At 36.2% G+C, this 22,125-nt stretch overlaps 2 protein-coding genes across 20 annotated transcripts in view; one reads left to right on the plus strand and one right to left on the minus strand.

Moving 5' to 3' along the window:
- The window catches only part of HPS3 (HPS3 biogenesis of lysosomal organelles complex 2 subunit 1), a 44,492-nt gene extending 27,752 nt beyond the window's left edge, over nt 1-16,740 (plus strand). For 3 of the 13 annotated variants that reach the window (XM_005546065.4, XM_045386800.2, XM_005546066.4), the window contains 9 exons: nt 1,289-1,470; nt 2,421-2,601; nt 3,801-4,034; nt 5,949-6,134; nt 6,481-6,669; nt 7,621-7,728; nt 10,803-11,009; nt 11,659-11,749; nt 15,898-16,740. In XM_005546065.4, coding sequence (XP_005546122.3) covers nt 1,289-1,470; nt 2,421-2,601; nt 3,801-4,034; nt 5,949-6,134; nt 6,481-6,669; nt 7,621-7,728; nt 10,803-11,009; nt 11,659-11,749; nt 15,898-16,025 — 1,506 coding nt within the window. In that variant the 3' untranslated portion in view covers nt 16,026-16,740. Of the gene's footprint in view, nt 1-1,288; nt 1,471-2,420; nt 2,602-3,800; nt 4,035-4,121; nt 4,265-5,948; nt 6,135-6,480; nt 6,670-7,620; nt 7,729-10,802; nt 11,010-11,654; nt 11,750-14,705; nt 14,977-15,897 lie in introns of those variants that run through there. The other 10 variants (XR_006696179.3, XR_012430791.1, XR_012430790.1 and 7 more) reach the window with 7 other exon arrangements.
- Nucleotides 6,211-22,125, minus strand: part of CP (ceruloplasmin) — a 58,838-nt gene continuing 42,923 nt past the window's right edge. The window contains exons 17-21 of one of the 7 annotated variants that reach the window (XR_001488508.4): nt 21,627-21,766; nt 20,049-20,211; nt 9,720-9,824; nt 8,087-8,167; nt 6,211-6,666 (exon numbers count right to left, since the gene is read on the minus strand). Coding sequence is in view for 5 of the 7 variants with exons in the window: in XM_045386798.3 (XP_045242733.2) it covers nt 9,733-9,824; nt 20,037-20,211; nt 21,627-21,766 (407 nt within the window). In the remaining 2 variants the exon portion in view is untranslated. Of the gene's footprint in view, nt 6,667-8,086; nt 8,168-9,719; nt 9,825-17,371; nt 19,681-20,036; nt 20,212-21,626; nt 21,767-22,125 lie in introns of those variants that run through there. The other 6 variants (XR_006696178.3, XM_005546062.5, XM_045386798.3 and 3 more) reach the window with 6 other exon arrangements.

Below are 22,125 nucleotides of genomic sequence, written 5' to 3' on the forward strand. Positions count from 1 at the left end.
CTCTTTTTCAAAAAAGAATATTCTGTATATTCCCATTCCCCACACAGATTTCTCCACAGTCAACATTTTACCCTATTTGCTTCTCTCTCTCTCTTTTATGCACTCTGTGCTTTCTGTGCACACACGTATACGTACGCTGTTTTCTGATTCTTTGGGAGGTAAACTGCATACATCAGTCTTTTGCCCCTAAGTACTTCAGCATATATTTTCTAAGAATCAGGATACTCTCTTGGATACCACAATACAGTAGTATGTTTTAATACATTTAACATTGGCACAGTGCTTTATCTAGTGTGTTCATAGTCTAATTCTGTCAGCTGACTCAGTGGCTTAATAGCATTCCCCCTCCTCCAGTTCAAGACCCAGTCTAGGATCAGGTAGTGTGTCTCTTTAGCCTCCTTGAATCTGGAATATTTCTATAGCCTTTCATTATATTTTATGACATGGATATTTTTGACAAATACAGTTTTCCCCTTTACTTTTTTTTGAGAGTACTCCTTATTTAGGGTTTGCTCTTTTTTTTAATGGTTAGATTCAGATTATGCATTTTCAGCCAGAATATTGCATAGGTGATTTTTGTGTTAAGGGTATCACATCTGGAGGCACATGCTGTTCATCTGCCCCTCTTTGGTGATGTTAATTTTATCATCAGGTCAAGGTGTTGCCTGATTTGTCCCTGCCAATAATTTAATGCCAGTTATTATGTCAGCTGTGCCCTGTCTTTTCAGTCTTGCTTAATTGAAAGTCTTCATTTAGGTGATTTGACTGCTAGAGTCTGAAGATACTGATTGAGTCAGATTAGCTAGTGATAATTTTTACGAGCCCTCTATGAGTTATGGAAATAGATGTAGTAAAGCCTAAACTTACAAATTGAAACTAAAATAGGGGAAGAATACTCAGTCTAAATTTGAGAAAGAATTAAATCATAATTTTTTAAGCTTAACTATTTCAAATATTAGTACGTTCACTAGTCTTATTGAGATAAAATTGTTGCTAAGTTTACAGTATTATTAGTATTACAGTATTATTTGGACCTTTCTAATGATTAGAGCTGTTTAACAAGGTATTATTTCTAATCATGTATGTATTAAACTGGCTCATAGATGATGGGAAAAAAGCCCTTCAGCTAAGCGCTTGTCAGAATGATACATAACTAGTTTGTTTACTTTTAGGGTTTAATATGTCCAAATGTTAACTTTACTAACAAAATATATAAATTATTTTAAGAACTGAGGAACTTTTGAGAGTCTCTCTTCAGCAACATTAGTGTTTGTCTTTTTTGTTTTAGATAGACTATAGCAATACCTATAAGACCGTCAAAACCCAGAGCTGCATTCACCTTCTCAGTGAGGCTCATCTGTTAGTGCGAGCTGCCCTGATGGATGCCAGTCAGCTGGAACCTGGAGAGAAGGCAGAGCTTTTGGAAGCATTTAAGGAAAGCTGTGGGCACCTTGGGGACTGTTACAGCAGGTGGGTGACACCTCTTGAAACATCTTGAACTTACAGAAGCCATCTTGAACTTTGGGTGCACTTGTTAGCTTTTCCATCTCTGGTACTTACCTGATAAATGGGGAGGTGGTTCATTTATTCACTTCTTCCACAAGCATTTATTGAGCACATACTCTGTTAGATACTGTGCTAGGCTTCAACATACAAAAATGAATGTGACCCATTTCCTGCTCTCAAGGAGTCACAGTTTAGAAGATGAGCAGTAAGTCTCAAGTTTGTGATTTTCCCACTGTTTAGGGCTTTGACATTTTTCTCAGGCTTTGAAAATCCCTGACATAGCTGTATGACTAGTTTATTGTCTGTAGCTTAAGGGAGAGCTGCCAGTTGGACAGTCTTATGATTTTGATCTTAGTAGTCAGTGCTTTTATGATGTCAGAAAGGGACACTAGTATGAATAGTGTTTTTATTTTTGAGAGTAATGTTTATACATTGTTTTGCATATGATTGTTTTCGACTTACTTGATCCACATGAATGGTTAAAAATTAATAAAACAGACTTTTCCTCCTATAAACACCATTATTTTAGAGTCTGATCATGAATATTAGAATTAACTTAAATTGTTGTTTTTGTTTCTATTATGAGCAGGCAAAAAGAAACTGCATTAATTAGAAGTTTGTAAAATAAAACTTAGGAGTTTGTTTTAGTTACTAATGGCAGTAGAAAAGTATTTTGGAATTTATATCTTCTGGAAAGCATGATATATTCTATTATAGAATGTGTTAGATATCCAGGTTTAAAAATCACAAATTTGACTAGGCATGGTGGCTCACACCTGGAATCCCAGCACTTTGGGAGGCTGAGGTGGGATGATCACTTGAGATCAGGAGTTTGAGATCAGTCTGGGCAACATAGTGAGACCCTGTCTTTAAAAAAATGACAAATTTCAGGTTTTTTATTTCCTTCCCTTTAGGCTTGACTCCCAGCATTCTCATCTCACCTTGCCATACTATAAGATGTCTGGTTTGTCTATGGCTGAAGTTCTGGCCCGCATGGACTGGACAGTAGAGGATGGATTACAGAAATACGAGAGGGGATTAATCTTTTACATTAATCATTCACTTTATGAAAACCTGGATGAAGAATTAAGTGAAGTGATTATAGTTTTCTGTTTTAGATCTAATATTTTTAACTTTTCATTTTAGTGGTTTATTTTATGTAGTACTGTTTAGAAATCAGGTTCCAAATATTTTTCTTCTTTGATATTCTTTTTCTAAAAAAGTCATGTGCCATTTTCTTCATTGATGAAGATAGAATGATAGCTTGGAAAAGAACTTATGGGTAATCTTCTCATACTTTCTCATTATACAGACAGGGACATGAGGTCTGTTGTAGTCTCAACACCTGCCAGTGACAGTAGCATGTCCTCAGAAGAGCTACACAGAATGCGGCCCTTGCCTTCCATCTTCTCATCTGTAGTCCTTCCCGCAACCCTAATTATCCCTTACTCCGTGTGTCCAAAACTTCACTTACAAAACTCTGACCTTAGGCCAGTGACCTTAAGACATTATTAGGGATTATTTTTAGGGCTGGGCACGTGGCTAATATCTGCAATTCCAACACTTTGGGAAGTCGAGGTGGGAGGATTACTTGAGGCCAGAAGTTTGAGACCAGCCTAGGCAATAGAGCAAGACCCCATCTCTACAGAAAATTTAAAAATTAGCTGGGCTTGATGGCATACATCAGTATGTAGTTCCAGCTACTCAGGAGGCTGAGGCAGGAGGATCGCTTGAGCCCAGGAGTTTGAGGCTGCAGTGAGCCACAGTTACACCACTGCATTCCAGCACGGGCAATACGGAAAAACCCTGTCTTAGAGAGAGAAAAGAGGAGATAACCCCTCATGTATTTCATACATAGTTGGATGCAAATATGCCAAGTTAGAAATTGTGGTATCAAATGTTCTAAGGTTTTGAAATGAAATTTTCTCATACAGTTTACTTAATTGGATATATTTTGAACTAAATAGTAGTTTTTATGATGGATTTTTATTATAATTCAATCAGATGTTTATTTTCTTCTTCTGAGTGTTGAAATTAGAAATGCTGGTCATAACCTGGTACATATTTTCATTGTTTTTTCTTCATTATAATCAGCAAAGAGATCACTTCAGGTTATCTCAGGCCTCCCTTGTATTAGTATCAGTTTTGTCTGTTTAAAATTAGAATATAATACTATAGTTTTATCTTACTTGGAATGTTTGTGTCTTGGCTTTTTGCACATGTTTTGCTGATTTTGTTGCTTTCTTCTGACCAACTGACCTTTTATTCCTTTTATTCCTTCTTGCTCACCAAAGGAATTAGCAGCAAAAGTGGTTCAGATGTTTTATGTGGCTGAGCCAAAGCAAGTGCCCCATATTCTCTGTAGTCCTTCTATGAAGAATATTAATCCTTTAACTGCCATGAGCTATCTAAGGAAGCTGGATACCTCTGGGTTTTCATCGATCTTAGTGACATTGACCAAGGCAGCAGTGGCTCTGAAAATGGGAGATCTTGACATGCACAGAAATGAAATGAAAAGCCATTCAGAGGTATGGATCCCTGCCCAGTGCTAACAGAAGGCTGAAATAGGACCTGGTAATCCTGACGTGTTTAGCTGTCTTCTGGCTTCTTTCTAGCTCATATGTTCTTGGTTGTAATGGAAAACAGACAATGTTAGAAACAAAGTGATCCAAATGGGACTTCGAATCTGGCAAATGAAAAAGAAATAAGACTGATAAATGACAGCAGTGGATATCTAAAGACTTCAACTTAGTGTCAGGTGTGTTCAGAGCACTGAGCTTGTTACTGAAGAACTGGCTGTGCTCCAAGGGGATGATGTGATCTGGCATCAGGGATATGGTGTGTGCACTGGAAAAGAACAGAGTAATATGTATTTAAGAACAGCAAAGGGGCTATTAGCCATGGACTTTAGAAGTCTAGTAGTTGCATAAATAACCCCCACTTGGTAAAATCACAGATAACTTTATGGAGGATTGGACATTTGAATGTTGTACCAAGAAACACAGGCTTCCCCTTGGAAAAGAGGTCATTTAGGGACACTACCAAAGGTGTTAATCATTTAAGGGAAGAAAATAAGAGGTAGTGTAATTGAACACTTATTATTTAGCAGCTCCTTGCATATATTATTTAATTCTTAATAATGCTATAAGGTAGGAGTATTATACAAATGAGGGAATTAACTATTATACAAATGAGGGAATTAAGACACAGAGAGGTTAAGTAACTCATCAGGATCACATAGCTGTTAAGTGGTAGAACCAGAATTGAACCGGGCAGCCTGACTTCAGAACCTGTGCTCCTGCACTGTTTTCTTGCCAGATTGTGGCCAAAGCCCACAGTATGACTTGGTTTGCTAAAAAAGGAAGAACGTAAGTGCTTTATCGCTGTACAAATGACATGCTTTGTTATGATGAGGAGAGCAAGTCAACATCGGGATGTCTTCTGTTTTGAAGAGTAGAATTCTAGAAAAATGACTTTTCATAATTTTGAAAAAACTTAAGATATATTAGTCGTCGCTTGGTGTTTATGGGAGATTGGTTTCAGAACCTTCTACAGTTACCAAAATCCACAGAAGCTAAAGTTGCTTATATAAAGTGGCATAGTATTTGCATATAACCTATCTACTTTCTCCAATATACTTCAAATCATCTCTATTACTTATAATACCTAATATAACGTCAACTGCTATGTACACAGTTGTTAATACTGAATTATTTAGGGAATAATAATTTAAAAATCTGTACATGTTCAGAACAGAGGCAGTCCCCCCCCCCCCGCCATTTTTTGGGGTTTTTTTTGTTTGTTTGTTTGTTTGTTTTTGAGACAGAGCTTCATTTTGTGGCCCAGGCTGGAGTGCAGTGGTGCAATCTCAGCTTACTGCAACCTCCACCTCCTGGGTTCAAGTGATTCTCCTGCCTCAGCCTCCCAAGTAGCTGGGATTACAGGTGTGCACCACTGTACTTGGCTAATTTTTGTATTTTTAGTAGAGACGGGGTTTTACCATGTTGGCCAGGGTGGTCTTGAACTCCTGATCTCAAGTGATCTGCCCTCCTTGGCCTTCCAAAGTGCTGGGATTACAGGCATGAGTTACTGCGCTCAGCCATCCCGAATATTTTTGATCTGTGGTTGGTTGAATCCATGGATGTGAAACCCACAGATACAGAAAATTGACTGCATTTTCAAATCAAGTAGAGCTAAATATAAAGCTCTCTACAAAAAATAGGACACCTTGATGCTTAGTGAAATGTTAGTAACTTCTGTGAGACAGTCAGTGGTGTCCTTCTTTGGGTAAGAACTAGCCTTTATAGTCAAAGAAAACATTGTGATTAAATTATTAATAGCTTAACCATGCATTGTGAATTCACTAGCATGTTTAGTATTTCTAAGGTGGACAATCTAAATATAATGTACCTTTTGTTCCTAAATTTCTTTCTTATCTGAAGATGAAGTTGGTATGTGGCTTCATTCTGGAACCTCGACTGTTGATTCAACAGAGAAAGGGACAGATTGTTCCAACTGAGCTTGCACTTCACTTGAAGGAGACTCAGCCTGGATTGCTTGTGGCTTCAGTTCTGGGCTTGCAGAAGAACAACAAAATTGGAATTGAAGAAGCAGATTCCTTTTTTAAGGTATGTCACTTTGAAAATGTGATTTTTCTGGATGGCCTCATTAAATTGGTGGTGGGGAGGGACAGAATAAGAGAAGTGAGTTTTTCATTTGTTTATTGAGAAAACATACATACATAATCAGTTATAAAAGTACTAATTAAAAGATTATATCTGAAGAAACTTTATTTGTACAACCTAAAATCTGTTTCCTTTAAAAAATGTCTAAATTTTCTTTCGCCATGGCACTAATGCTAATGGTAAATTATTAATTGCATGGCCCATGTGATGCTTTGATATTCAGCCCAGCTGTCGCTTTATCAGTGCTATATTTATCTGGAATATAGAGGCTTCTTTTACTGTTTTCAAGGTGCTTTGTGCTAAGGATGAAGATACAACTCCTCAGCTCTTGGTAGACTTTTGGGAAGCTCAGCTAGTGGCATGTCTCCCAGATGTGGTACTTCAGGAACTCTTTTTCAAGCTCACATCCCAGTACATCTGGAGATTGTCTAAGAGGCAGCCTCCTGACACCACACCATTGCGAACGTCGGAGGATCTGGTAAGATAATGGAATAATACCTTAAATTTAACCTATGCATTGCCCATTACAAAAACATACCTTCTTCTTTTTAATAATTTATTATAAAATATAACCTAGTTTTCTATTACCAGGTATCTTATTTACGCAGGAGTTAAAAATACACTTAAAATTTGTCTATAACTGAAGTGGCCTACATTTTAAATAATTTTGTACTCTAAAGAATGTCCTCCACTTATTAATTTCCCTCACTTACTTGAAGTGGTAGCTCAGTTGCCAAAGCATGGAGAAAGGGACTTCTTCCAGAACATCACATCTGTCCTTCCTCAGCAGAGGATCATTAAATAGAACATAAGAGAGAAGACATCTACAGACCTCATTGGTGGGAGAGGAACTGCAGAACGCTGTGGGAGGGAGACTTCCTTAGTGGGCCCCCATTTCCTGTCTGTTTCACATAAAGGAGCTGTTCTGTAGCACTTGAGGCAGCCAGTAATAACTCTTTCTACCCTTCTTGCTCCCAGCCCATTTCTCTCACAGCTCATTAGCCATGGCTAATGGAGGGCTAAGTGGAAAAGTTACCAGCTTCTTGAATAAGCAGGGCTTCTTGGGAATTGTCTTGAGAATTTATGAAAGATATTTTGCCTTCTAAAGAAAGTAGTATTAATAAAAATTATTTCCAATATTCTTGTTAGGTATAATTGGCTTAAATGCAGTATTGTTCTTTTTGCTAGAAAGTGCGTCTTTGGAGTATTTACATTTTAAAGTATATGGAAATATTTAGTGTAGAAGCAAGCAAGACTGAAATATTTTCCAGGGGAATACATTCTTAAAAACTGTCCTTCCCATTCCCAGGAAAGTGTATACCTAATTCTATGACATGGCAGAGAATTAATGATTGCTTGCTCTTCGTGGAATGGATAAGCAAGCTTTTGTTGTTATATTTTGTTTATGAGAAATTCTTTTATGTTTTAGATAAATGCCTGTAGTCATTATGGCTTAATTTATCCATGGGTTCACATCTTAATATCATCTGATTCATTAGCGGATAAAAATTATACAGAAGATCTTTCAAAATTACAGGTAAGTAAAAATACCTCCTTATGAAATTGCATATTACAATGTAGTGTAAGATTAAATTTGCTGAGACCCCAGGTGTCCTGTTAATCTAGAATGTAGAATTTTGAGGGGCAAAATCCATAGTTAGGCATACTCAGGACACTTGGAGGGAATTCCTGCCTGTGCCTGAAACTGCTGATGGATGGGACACCTGTGCTGAGTGGCTGGTTTCGTTGCAGGTGGATGGACAAACTTCACCAAGTCTCCTGGCTGATTTCCTCATTTTCAGGATGCACTTGAAAACACTTTGTGAAATGAAAGTGTGGCAAATGTTTAGTGGTGTTTTTATTGATGTAGTTTGTTTTTGTTAGTGTTGACTTACACATTTGAGGCCTCTCACCCAAGCCAGGCACTGCTATTTCTCTTATAAGAAACAGGTCAAAGTAGTCAGTTTATCCAGCTCCTGAAAAGGATTTTTCAGAAATGAGGGGGATGATTAGAGAATGTGGATCATCCTTTAATAATTCTGACTGCAGCAGTGTTTTGGCTGGCAGTGAGAATTAAAGTCCACATTTTTGGTGGATCAGGCTGGGCCACATGAGCGTATGATTTTATTAATGCAGTTTAGTGGCCCAAAGACCAATATAATTCCCACATCTGTTTTCTTTGGTCTTCCCAGTGTAGGCGCTAACATACAAAAATTAAGATTTCCTATTAAGAATTCTGAGTTTCAAGTCACTATTGAAAAATTTAGCAGCTCTGTTAACCCAAGGCCCTCATTGCTTCTGACCTGAGGGTTGGGACTGACCCGGAGCCTCTCCTTAGGCAGTGCTCACACTGTCCTCCCGCACAGTTATCATCTTTAGGGTATCCTGACCCAAATGCTGAGTGTCTGTTTTCCTTATCCCAGCTGCCCTTATGCATCTTCATCATTTGATTGGCCTCTTTAGGCTTTTGAATTTGCAATGCCTCATTTACACTATGGGAACTGATATAAATGTAGTTGTTACTTAGTATCAAGTTGGGAATGGGGCTTAGAGGAGGGAAGCTGAAGAGGCCATATTGCTTAGACTCAGCCTTCAGGTGGGGCTGTGGTGTTCCCAGAGATGGCATTATTTATGTGCTTCTTTAAAAAATAACAAAAGAAGATTCTTCTTGTTTCTTGTCTCTAGTACCATTGTGATACAAAGCCTTCTGAGGGCCTAGCCTCAGATTTTGTTCACCTTACAAATATTGCTTGAGCATGTGCTGTAGATGTTATGGGGAGCATTGGACAAGACAGTGGAACTTTGCCTTCCTAGAACATATATACTAATTACATATTTAAAATTGTAATTGGAATAAGTGCTATTAAATTTTCTTGATAAATCTTTAAAGCATATTTATAATCATTGCTTGAAAAAGTATAATTCAGTGATCTTTTAAAATTTGTTTCAAAATATATTTAAAGGAAAATCTTTGCTATTAAAGGAGGAAAATCTTTGCTATTAAATAGCAAAATCTTTGCTATTGAAGGAGAAACATAATCTGCCTAAACTTTTATAATTTTTTTTTTTTTTTTTTGGAGATACAGAGTCTCACTCTATTGCCCAGATTAGAGTGCAGTGCCAGTTGTGGCTCACTGTAACCTCGAACTCCTGGGCTCAATCGATCCTTCCATCTTGGCTTCCCAAAGTTCTGGGATTACAGGTGTGAGCCACTGCACCTGGCCTTATTTTCAAACTTCCTGATTACATGGATAAAACTAAGTAAAAGTTCATGGGTAGTTGAAGTTACGACTAGTTTTATTTTAGTCATAATTTGGTACACATGCCTTGCTCCTTCGTACTGCCCCCACTCCCTTCCCCATTATCTGAATTAGTCAAGAGTTAAATAGAGAGATAATCTCTTTTCTTCCATGTTGAGAGACCCTTTGAGTGAGAGATTATCAACCTTATTTCATCTCTGCCATCTGATTGTCAGGAAATTATTCACATGAATAATTTATTAAACTTGCAGGAAGAAAAGGGACCAACCTTATTCTCCTGGTCATTCCTTGGTAGATATTTGGAATAAAATCATCACACTGACTGTGATTGGATAGATCACATTCCATATTCTCCTGTGAGCCTCAGAAGATGCTGTAGCAAAAAGGAGGCAGGGACAAGAAAATTAGGATATGACCATCTCATCTTTATCCTGGAGAAAGGGAAAATGGAGATTATTTTGGTGGTAGAATCAAAAGTAGTATATATAGTTTAATTGCTTAAAGTATATGTTGGTAAAGTTGTAAATTCCGAGATAATACAGCCCGCTGTTATTCATCTTGTGACAAAGTGGTATTGATAACAACGATTAGTTCTAAACAATCACTTTAGTCTTATTAAGTGTTAAATTGTATTTTTGCATATGTATGTAGCACATGCTTATTATAGAAAATTTGGAAAATGGCAGGCAGGGATGTAAAGAAAACAAAGAGTAGGCTTTGTTGTCCCATCCTGTGTGCTGTTTCAAATTGCCATGCTCTTCCGACAGTATTTCTGTATGTGCATTTACCTATGTAGATTTTATAAAACTGATGATGTTCAGAATATAATTTCATTTTGAAATTTTTTTACTCATTTTATCATAAGCATTTTTTTATTAACTAGCCTTTGAAAACATAGTTTTGATGGCTGTGTAATGTTCCATTATCTGAGTGTGCCATATGTGTTTACTTATCCTTTGTTGTTAAACATGTAGATTATTTATATTGTGAATACTCTTGCGGTGAACATCATTGGACATAGATCTTTAACCACAATGTTGATTATTCCCTTAGGATAGAGTCCTGAAGAATGTCCATTGGTTTTAATTTGCAGTCCACACAAAGCAAATAAAATAATGTTATTTAACAATGATTGCTTTCTATTAAACAGATCTTTAAACTAGAGGTAGTTTCAAGATTATACTTTACTTAGATTTAGTAAGTAAGGACCACATGCATGTACTCTAATATGGCATTTTTTCTATTTTACTTTTGGCAAGTGAGTGTTTAGTCTTAAGAAACTAAATTCTGTATGTTGTGTTTTAGTTTTTGAGGTGCCTCATTTCATAACATTTCACTTTTCTGTTCATAGTCTCTTATATGTGGTCCTTCATTTGACATAGCTTCCATTATTCCGTTCTTGGAGCCGCTTTCAGAAGACACTATTGCCGGCCTTAGTGTCCATGTTCTGTGTCGTACACGCTTGAAAGAGTATGAACAGTGCATAGACATACTGTTAGAGAGATGCCCAGAGGCAGTCATTCCATATGCTAATCATGAACTGAAAGAAGAGAACCGGGTATGCTTTTTCAGATTATGTTTTTAGGCTTGATCAGTGATAATCAGATTTGATAACCTCATTTCCTTTCCTGCAAAATGGGGACAATTTATGCTAATCCAACCTCAGGGCTGTGTGGGTCCAGTGAGCATATATGTTAAATAATGTTATGTGTTTTGAGTACTATTAAATGCTGTTAAATATGTGAGATGGTATATTATCATCATTAAAAATCTTTTGTTTGAAGATTAAATAGTTGATGACCTGAAGATTTGGGAACAGTGTATGATGGGAAAATATTTTCTCTGCCATACGATTTTTAGTTTAGAAATTAGAATAATTTTGGACCTTAGTTCTTTTTTTTCTTCATTCCTTCCTTCTTGCCACATAAGAGATGATAACGGGATATGTCTGTTACTTCTTGAAAATAGCCATGTACATATGTACAACATATGTATTACTGAGTTTTCAAGTTACAAACCTGACTTTTATGTTATAGTTAAGGCAAAAGACTGGCTGCTGATATAACTTCTGTTATAACAAAGTTAGTTGCCTTAGACAAAATGATGTATTTTTGCCCTGTGCTTTCCTGCACAATCTTCTTATTCTTGTTTGAAATCTGAGAATAAAATGCATCAAACTAAAATTTATTCATTTTTTCCTAAGATAGACTCTGTGGTGGAAAAAACTGCTACCTGAACTTTGTCGGAGAATTAAATGTGGTGGAGAGAAGTATCAGCTCTACCTGTCATCATTAAAAGGTAAAATGATTTTTTTTTTTTTTTTTTGCTTGATTATAAACTTAAAGAGTCTCAGTTTTAAATTTGGTGAAGCCGTCTTTCTCAAGTATTTTCATGTGATTCTCAAGTGAGACTGAGGGCCTTTCAGAACCCGTCTGGGGAGCTTCTTTTCAGCATTCACATACCCTCCCTTTGACATTTGATATTCATTTATCTCCTAGTCACAGAACTATGTTCTTTTAACTTAATCCTTTCAAACACTTAACAAATTATCACAGTCATAGAAAATGACAGCATCAATGTTTTAAAATGTGAGTAGTCATTAAGGCAATTACATCTTTTATCAATGATCAGAGTACTTAATTTACTTCATGTAGGAAGTTAAGATCGTTACTGTTAAACATAATTATAAGCAAGTATTCATGAATAACAACCTCAAGGATTTAAAAGTTGAGTATCTAGATTGTACAGTATTTTACAGCATAGTAGTTATTGGAATTTTCATAATTCGTAATCATAAATCTTGATAGATACCTAATCCGCTTCCATACTGCTGTGCATTAATATAATTAGTTAATTGCTTTCCTGATGACAAAGGATATGGGTGTATCGATTGCAGAGCACATAAAATATTAGAAATTGACAGTGTTGAAATTGTGTTTTCTAGCCAAGACAGTTGATTTTTAAAATGTAAGGCCGAGGCAGTGGCCATTGGAGATTATTTTTCTGAAGATCCCCCTTTAATTAAAGCTGTATGCTTGTGATTGGGAAGGGAAAGTGGTGACTTTATTCTCAGTCCTACCCATCTCCTTGATTGCTTTAGGTTTTCAGAAGATGGAAGTGTCAGGTGTCTGATTGCTTTGCCCTACTTGCATACCCTTTACATAATTTATCACTGACTGTTTGTGTTGGTGGAGCACTTTCCAGTACAGACATCCCGCATCTTTACATCTCAGCATCATCATTATCTTAATCAGAAGACTCTTCATCCTTTTCTGATCCACATCCACACACTCCACCCCAACTCACCCATAATCATTCCTCCAAATGTTGCGTTTTTCTCTGTCTTCAGAATACATTTGTGTGCATACGTGTGTGTGTGTGTGTGTGTATTGCTAATGAGACTAAGTGCCATGTGTGATTTACCTTTATTAGACTGTAATACCTCAAGAGCTGGCATAGTGTTTTATTCATTTTTCATGGTTACACTTTCCTCACCAGCAATATGCCTCTCGTATAGGAAGCATTCTGTAACTGTTCATTGATTAGAAACAGAGACAACTAAAGAACTTTACGTTTGTTTCACAGAAGGGCATTTTCTTAACACTTGTACACTGAGAATAGCCCTGTATTGGGATCTGGAGAATTGGAACTGAGTTCTAGGTGTGCTACTTAGAAGTGTCCTAGAGCAAGCCAGTTTTCTAGTGTCGTGAGACTAAATGAGAAGTTCAGGACTGAATCAAAAGTGAAATGTTAGGCCAAATTGCAAGAGGGTGAGGTTGGAGATGGAGCTCAGGGACTTACATGCTTAGGAGTTTGGATTTCTTATCTCTGTAATACAGCATTTCTCAACCTTGGCACTGTTGACATTTTGGACGAGATAATTGTCCGTGTGCATGGGGGTTTCCCCTGTGCATTTTAGGATATTAACCAGTATCCCTGGTCTCTACTTATTAGATGTCAATACTACTGCCCCAGTTATAACAAGCAAAAATGTTGCCAGATGTCCCCTGTGGGGCAAAATTTTCCTGGTTGACAGCTACCACACTAATGCAGAACCATTAAAACAGGGGTTAGTGGATTGGTTGGTTGTTTTAAGGAAATATTCAGTACTGTTTTTGTAATGAGCCATGTTTATTTTTTAAAATTCTGGTACTGTAGTAAATTACAAACATTAAATTTAAAAATAATTTAAAATCCACCATCCAGAAATAACTATTTTTAACCTTTGACAAATATTTTCTAGACATGCTGAAGAAAGATTTTAAGGGCACATGTTTACATTTAGATAGATCATTTATATGTAACTTGTAGATTTAGGTAGCTGGTGAGTGGAGTAGAGCAAGTAATTTTAACCTTCTCTTAACCTCAATTTTCCCAACTCTAAATCAGGGATAATACCCATTAGTTTACCCTGTTTGGGATGGGGCTTGGATTAAATAAATAAAAACCTCAAAGGATTCTAGAAGGAATTAAAGGGAAGTTATATATGAAAGTATTTTATTAATTTTTAAAGTACTCTATGAATTTAAGATATTGACCTTGTTCTTAGAGTGATAACCTGTATTATCCCCTCCTTATTTGGGAGAAGAGGAGAATTGGGAAGTGGTGATATTTTTGTTGACTCTGTAGCAACTCCACACTAGCTCTCCAACTTAATTTTTTTGTTTCTGAGATACTACTTACAGGTTCCACATTTAGGTAAGTAAACTGCTTTGATAGGAAAACATCAATAATTCATATTTTTCACATATATTTTGCAAGCTAGTTAGTAGTTGCTGTTTATTAAGGTCTGATTTTATGTCAGATGTGCATCATTGTATTTTAGCTGAATTTTCACAGGAACTGTGGAAGCTAGCAGACAGTACAACTACATTATAAATGAGGAACCTAGGACTTGGGAGATGAAGTGACTTTCTTAAAGCCACTCAGTGAGTAGGTGGAAGAGTCTGGATCTCTTCCCAAGTCTCTCTGGATTCCAGAACTAGGAGTCTTTTCTAAAAACCATTGCTGCTTTATTCATTAACTATTTAGCAACAAAGGCAGTTCATTCTTTTGTGTAAAGAAAAATTTAGCTGGCTGCATATTGGACAGATGACTTTGGAATGGATCTTATATTTCACTTACTCTACAAATAGAGGAAGTGACGGGCATGCAACGATCACAAGGGAATGGCACTGACATGTGGATAGAAGATGTAAGACCAAGTGGATGTTTATTGGGAACATTGTTCATAACTTTCACCCTTCTATTCCAGGAGAGGGCAGCATGTATCTATTAAGAAGCAGGAGAATCATAAAGTTGCATTTTTTAAAATGTATGTTACATTCCTTAATATTAAAAATGTTCATTGGGGCTGGGCAAAGTGACTTATGCCTGTAATCCCAGCACTTTGGGAGGCCAAGGTGGGCAGATCATGAGGTCAAGAGACTGAGAGCATCCTGGCCAACATGGTGAAACCCCGTCTCTACTAAAAATACAAAAATTAACTGGGCGTGGTGGTGCACACCTTTAGTCCCAGCTACTCGGGAGGCTGAGGCAGGAGAATCTCTTGGACCCAGGAGCCAGAGGTTGCAGTGAGCTGAGCGTGCCACAGCACTGCAGCCTGGTGACAGAGCGAGACTCCGTCTCAAAAAAAAAAAAAAATGTTCATTAGAACACTGTTGCAGTTTGGGGGGAAAAGAAGTAAATAGTCATGAAAACAGATTTGTGCTTATTAACAACATGAAATGTTACAATAGGAACTAATTTGGGAAAACATTGGTGTTTCTTATCCTATCAAACAATCTTTATAAATTAGCTTTAGTCTAGCCTTAGCATTAAAAAAAAGTATTTAAATGATTGTACTTTTCTTTAGAGGACAGTAGAAATCAATTGCAAAATAATATAGTAATTCAGCAATGAAATAATAAATCCAAATTTCATGTGGTTGATATAAAATAAACTTCAAAGGATTCTAATAAGGAAAAATAAGTTACAACCATAAAGAAGCCTATGGATTTAAGAGATTGATTTTTTTCTTTGAAGTTATAACATTTTGTTACCTGAACTAGCTTCTATTTTTTTTTTTTTCTCCCTGAGATGTAGTCTTGCTCTGTCACCCAGGCTGGAGTGCAGTGGCGTGACCTCAGCTCACTGCAACTTCTGCCTCATGGGTTCAAGCGGTTCTCCTGCCTCAGCCTCCTCAGTAGCTAGGATTACAGGTTTGTGCCACCATGCCTGGCTAATTTTTTTGTATTTTTAGTAGAGACAGGGTTTCACCATGTTGGCCAGGCTGGTCTCGAACTCCTGACCTCATGATCCGCCCACCTCGGCCTCCCATGCTGGGATTACAGGCATGAGCCACCACGCCCAGCCTGAACTGGCTTCTAATTGGTTGGTTAAGTAAGAATAGATTGAATGAAAGACAGAGTTTCCGTTCTAATTCAGATATTCTTTTCTACAAACAGAAACATTGTCAATTGTTGCTGTGGAACTAGAACTGAAGGATTTCATGAATGTTCTCCCAGAAGATGGTACTGCAGCATTTTTCTTGCCATATCTTCTCTATTGCAGTCGAAAGAAATCACTGACTTAAAGGTATCATTTGAAAAATACCATAATGGCATTTGAGACTGAATTTCTAAAAATTGAATGCCAAAGTACAAGTAGAGGAGTTTTTGACTTTATATATATCACACACACACACATTTATGATGCAGATGTTTTCAGGCTGCTTACCTTACCATGTAGTGGTAACTATTCATTTCTTAACTTATGACCTCAATCAATTTAATTGTCTAGAATGTAAAAAGTGTTTAAGACATAAGAATTCCTCGGAGAAGCCATATATTTTTTAAGGTGGGGATTGACTTTTATTCCAAGGAACAACATCAGTTCGCTGCTGTTGGAGATATGACAATCATTTTCATCCCAAGAACACTTTAAGGAAACATTTTGCAAGTATGCTTGAAAGAATGTCACTAACTGGTCCAGAATTTTATCTTCTTGATTTTTCCAGATTTCTCTATGTTTTTGAGAAAGATGTTAATGTTTTGCCATGGTAAAAAATTTCAAACCTCATTTTTTTTGTTCCTTTTCTTGTTACTTTAAGAAAACTCATGCTCTGTTTCTCTGAATCAAATGAAGAAGTTTACAGAGCTAACTTTCTTCTTGTCTAGCTATTAACATTATTTGTCAAATGCATGTTTTTTTTCAGCCAAAGCCTTGTTTCCATTTTTTGTTGATGTGTACTCTTGCTGTTTTAGCTAGAGTGTATGTGAAAATAAAGAAATATATCATTGTATTCACAACCATGTGTCTTTATTTATAATTTCTTGTTTAAAATTTTTTTAGTTCAAGTTTAGTTCATTGATATTATCCTCTGAATGCAGTTAAGGCTGGGCAGAAATTCTACTCACGTGACATCTGCCACAGGTGTATTTTGAAGCTTTTCTTCTAATGGCAATGTTTATCCTTACCAGGATTTGATCTATAGAATTGTCTCTCAACTCTGCTTTTCAGAATTGGACATTCCAGATAACATCCTTTAGACCATCTCTTCAAGGGTTCACAAAACTCAGATTTGCGTCATTCTATTTTATTTATTTTATTTTTATTTCTTTCCCTCATACCTTGCCCATTCCCTCTGAATATTAGGTGTCATGTCAATGGCATGTTTGAAGGATCAATGGGAAGGCAATGATTGAAAACATTTCAATGAACCTTAGTAGTGTTCCTTTGAGGAGCACCCAGGAGAATATCTGGTCATAGATCTTTTTTTAAATGCAATTTTATACAACCCTAATAGTGGTGATATGATTAGACTATATGAATCCATTTTATTAGCTAATGTACAAGTGTCAGTCATGTATCATTATATAGTCTGTTGATCTTTCCATTTGCAAAAAATTAATAGTTTTCCCCCACAAATGCACAAAGTTGTATGTTTTCAGTCTCTTTTAATGTTTATAGTCATTCTAAAGTAACATTCTATTTTACACTTTCACATACATTGTTATGAATCATTGGTTTTTCTCTTTTTTCCACTTATCACCAATTTATTTCAGTCAGCCAGACTTGGTGTCTATAGAAAAAGAAATTTTAAGACCATTATTAAAAATAATAATATGGTTAAAAAATTAGTATATGGTTCTTTAAATGTATTCTAATTTTTTAATGTTACTTTATTCCTGATTCATTTGTATTTTTCTATTTTTCATATGTTTAAAAATCTCTCATTCTATTGCTGCTTTATTTAAAGAAAGATTACTTTCCTCCCTACAAGATCTTTATTAATTGTAGAGGGAAAATGAATAACTTTACAATGGAGACACCTGGCAGACACCATCTTAACCAAAGCTTGAAGTTAACGAGTAATGGAACCGATCAATATCTTGTACCTCCTGATATGGTGTACTAGGAAAAACACAACATCATGCCATGATAGTCTTGCCAAAAGTACATAACCTAAATCTAATCATGAGGAAACATTAGATAAACTCAAATTGAAGGACATTCTACAAAGTTGCTGCCCTGTATTAAAAAAAATATTCAGAGTAAGGGAAACTTAAAAGACATGCCAACAATGCAGTACATGATCTGGGATTTTCTTTTTCTATAAAGAATATGAGTAGGATTATTAGTGACGTTGGAAGAAGATCTCTAGTTTTTAAATCATTGTTACTTTTCTGATTTTGATCATTGTATTGTGGTCATGTACAAGAATATTCTTGTTTTTAGGAAAGATAGTTGTATGTATCTATACACGTCTGTGTGTGTACATACAGAGGGTGAGCATGAGAGGGAGACAGGAAAAAGAATGAGAAAGCCAATGTGGCCACACAAATCGTTAACATTCAGGGAATCTGGGTGAAAGGTATATGGGAATCTGAAATTATGTCAAAAAAAAAAGTTTTAAAAGTTTCTCTTCATTCAATTAATATGTTGTTATATATTCAATAAGCAAACTATTGTATTGGATTTGGGTACTTAGCTAGAAATAAAGAATACATAGTCCCTGCCTATAAGAAATTTAAAGCTACGCAGACTTTTCTAAGACTCATAATTAATGTAAACTTGCTCAAAGCTTTATTGGACTTATTTAAAGATGATTCAGACTGATAAACTTAGCTACTGATTTTATCGGCCAAAGATAGTTCAAACTATCTTTTTTTTATTCAGTCTGCTTCTTTCAGTCTCATGCAATACTTTTTCTCTTTGCAAAAGTCAAATTTCTCTTTAATTCTTTATCCAGTGTTGATTTTTCCTTCATATTTGCTATTTGTTCTGTAATTTGTCCTATAGCTTTATCTCGACTTTCTTAACCAAGCAGTAATCTCCCTCTTCTTTCACGGTTGTTACACTGGAGGAATCTTCTCTGTGGCTGTGTGTGTAGGGTTGCCCTGTAGTACCATACTCTGCATGCCAGGCATTTGCACACATGAGTTCCCCAAATGCCTCCATGTTACTTACTCACCATTATTTTTCTGAGCAAGACCATCCTTTTGTGTGGTTTACATGCAACCACATGTAACCACATGGTTTACTAGTGTTATTTAAAGACTAAAGTTTTCTTTGTCATCATATTTGGCTCTCTTCACCTTGTTCAAGTTATTGGCATTAAATTTAGTGGCTTGTCTGTTAGAGTCTTTGATATTCTAGTGTTATCAGTGACTGCTCTAATAAAAAGGGCATTAATGTAAATAGTTTTTCATGATATAAGTTGTTAGTATAAGACCCAGGAGTAGAAATTAAAACTTTTCATTTACACTAAAGGTTAACCTTTCAGAGCTTTTTAAATCTTGAAATATATTTACATTTATATTTTCTTCATTTGTATGTTCCCTTTTTCCCCCATTTTAGGGAGGAAAGACATAGATTGGTTTTCTTTACATAATTTCCTCCTTTTGGGTTTACCATTTCCAATTACAACAATCTTCAACTCGAAAGACCCAGGAAAGACCAAAACCTGCAGCCACAGTGCAGGAATCCTACAAAAAAAAACTGTTCATTTTTCTCCATTTTAAGTTTTTGTGTGTGTGTGTGTGTGAGTGTGTGTGTGTACCTACACATGGGGAGGGTTATTGCAGGGGTTGGGGAGCAGTGCATGTAAATTTTGTTTCTTCCCTGGATCTTTCACAAACAATAATCAGTAAGGTTCCTCCTTTCCCTTGGAAGCACAGAAAGACACTGCCTATTTGAAATTATATTATTTGGGATTGTCTTGGGCTTCTTTTACATGGAGGTGCCACCTAGAAAAAAAAATTGTTTTTTATTAAGAAAGAAATTAGATTGTAAATGTGTCTTATGTAAATAGTGGTTTGTTTCTTGGTAAACAACATGACTGCTCCCTTATATCAGCTTTAGGTATAATTACACATATGTATTAACTTAGAAATGACTGGTGCTGTTACAAGCACTGGCTGTCAGGAAATGAGCAGTATCCCTCACCATTTAGCAGGAAAAAAACGTATTTGGAGGTAGAGAAGGAAGAAATCAGGGCAGCAGATTCACAAATGCTTCATATTGATGCTTCATATTGGGGGAAGTATTTAGGAAAGTAGTTCCTTTAATTATATCTTTTATATATGGCTTCTAGAATTACTACCTGGATATTCACCTTCATTTTGTAGAACTGTGTAAGTGGTTTCCATTCCAGCATGAATGTGGTCGGTCACATGGCAGTGGAGTAACCAGATTCCAGGTGCTCTTGGAAACATTTCTAGGGTTTGGTATGTTCCAGGGAAAATGTCAAAGACATCAGAACTATAAACGCCCCTGTGCTTAATTAGAAAAATGACAAATAATGTATAATATTGTATATGAGAGTTCACTCATGTCATTTGTTAATGGTCAGCTCAAGGATATTGAAAAAATGGATAAATCTGTTTTTAAAAAATTGAACTTGTTTCTGTGTTTAATACAAACGGTAAAATGTGGTTTTTATCTTCCTACTAAGTCTTTGATATCCATATCAAGTGGGTGTGAAGATGTGATGAGAATGAATTCATCAATCAGGACTACCCACAAACCTCCTATACCTTGATTCTGGTTTGCCTGTTTGTCATAGCACTTAAGCTACACAAAAGGAGCTCAGCTGTGGCCCCATTTCAGCCCTAGCCTCACTTTTGCCGAATCTATCCTAGCTTGTCTGTGAAGCTTTAAGTCAAGGTAAATAATAAAGGAAGCACAAAAGGAGGCTGATGAAAAAGACAAAAACCAGAGGCACTTCAGGGAGTATCAACTGGAAACAATAGTTGGGTGCTAATAGTCTATTTCTACAAGGATAGAATTGAAAGCCCACTAAGAATACAATATATCTATGTAAAACAAAATGCAGATAACAAAACAGGCTTTCTGCAGTATGCTTTTTGATAACTTCTGCATTTTCTAAATTAGCCCAAAGCATAAGGAAAAAGCATTTCCAGGAGGGCCACTGGCTTCTGCTGAAATCAGTACTGAGAAAGAACAGAAGTAAGACTGAGATGTACAGACCAAGTTGCTTGTCACCTAACTAATCTTGCTCACCTCGAACCATTTAAGATACAGAACTTAGAACAGGCAGGGAAAGGGTTATAATAAAGTCTTGTGGTCTCTACTCTCATCCATCATTATGTGAACATTCCTACCCTCTTTGTTAGCAATTCCACTCAGTTGCCTTAATCAGGAATCTGTGAGCAGAAAATTCAGTTAAAAATCCAAATCCCAGGAAGAGCTCAAGGTGTAACAAAGGCTGGTGTGTCCATTGAAATTGCTGTGCCTTATATAGTCATCCCTCAGTATCCGTGGAGGATTGGTTTCAGGAATGCCCCCTTACCAAAGTCCATGGATGCTCAAATCCCTTATATCAAATGGCATTTTCCATATAACTTACGCACATCCTTCCATATACTTTAAATCATCTCTAGATTATTATAATACCTAATACAATGCCTACAAATCATTTCATTTCCATGGATTCAACATAGTACTCAGTGCAGCAAATTCAAGTTTTGCCTTTTGGAACTTTGCAGAATTATTTTTTCCTAAATATTTTCAATCCATGATTGAATCCTGGATGGGGAATCCACGGATATGAAGCACCAGCTATACTCTTTGCAGCTTTTAATTTTTCATAAGTCTCTCTGAGGAAATGTTTTCTTCACTTGTATTAAAACATTTTCAAACAGCAAGAGTAATTGCCGTGGATAGCTCTTACCTTGTATTGGAAACTATGGCCGTGAAAATGTACAGTGTGTAAGTCTATTTCATTGCCCATTCCCATCAGATACCAGTTGACTTCATCTCCCACGTGCATTGTGAGGCCTTGTAGGTTTCCAAACATTCTTCCATTAATAGCTGGGGAAAGCATATGGTTTTATGTTACTTTTCAGGATATTTTAAACCAATGGCTATTTCAAAGAAAATATGATTATTAGGTTAATGTAAAGAATCTTTTTGATGTAATAGGACTTATTTTACTACAAATGAGGGAAATCGATACTTTAAAGTGAATAATATCATACACTGCTTTTCTAGGCACTTTGCACCAAAAGTCTTAATCTTAATTGTGGATTATTTCAAAGGAAATGAGATTTTGGAATCGGAAAATAAATTAGCAAATGATGTTGAGCATAATCCGCTTTTTGTTTTGAACAGAATTCTACCTCACATACAAAGTGAGGCAGAAGTGGTTTATTTTAAGACAAAACAAATGA

Source organism: Macaca fascicularis, chromosome 2 (genome assembly GCF_037993035.2).
Source record: "Macaca fascicularis isolate 582-1 chromosome 2, T2T-MFA8v1.1".
Taxonomy (NCBI): Eukaryota; Metazoa; Chordata; class Mammalia; order Primates; family Cercopithecidae; genus Macaca; species Macaca fascicularis.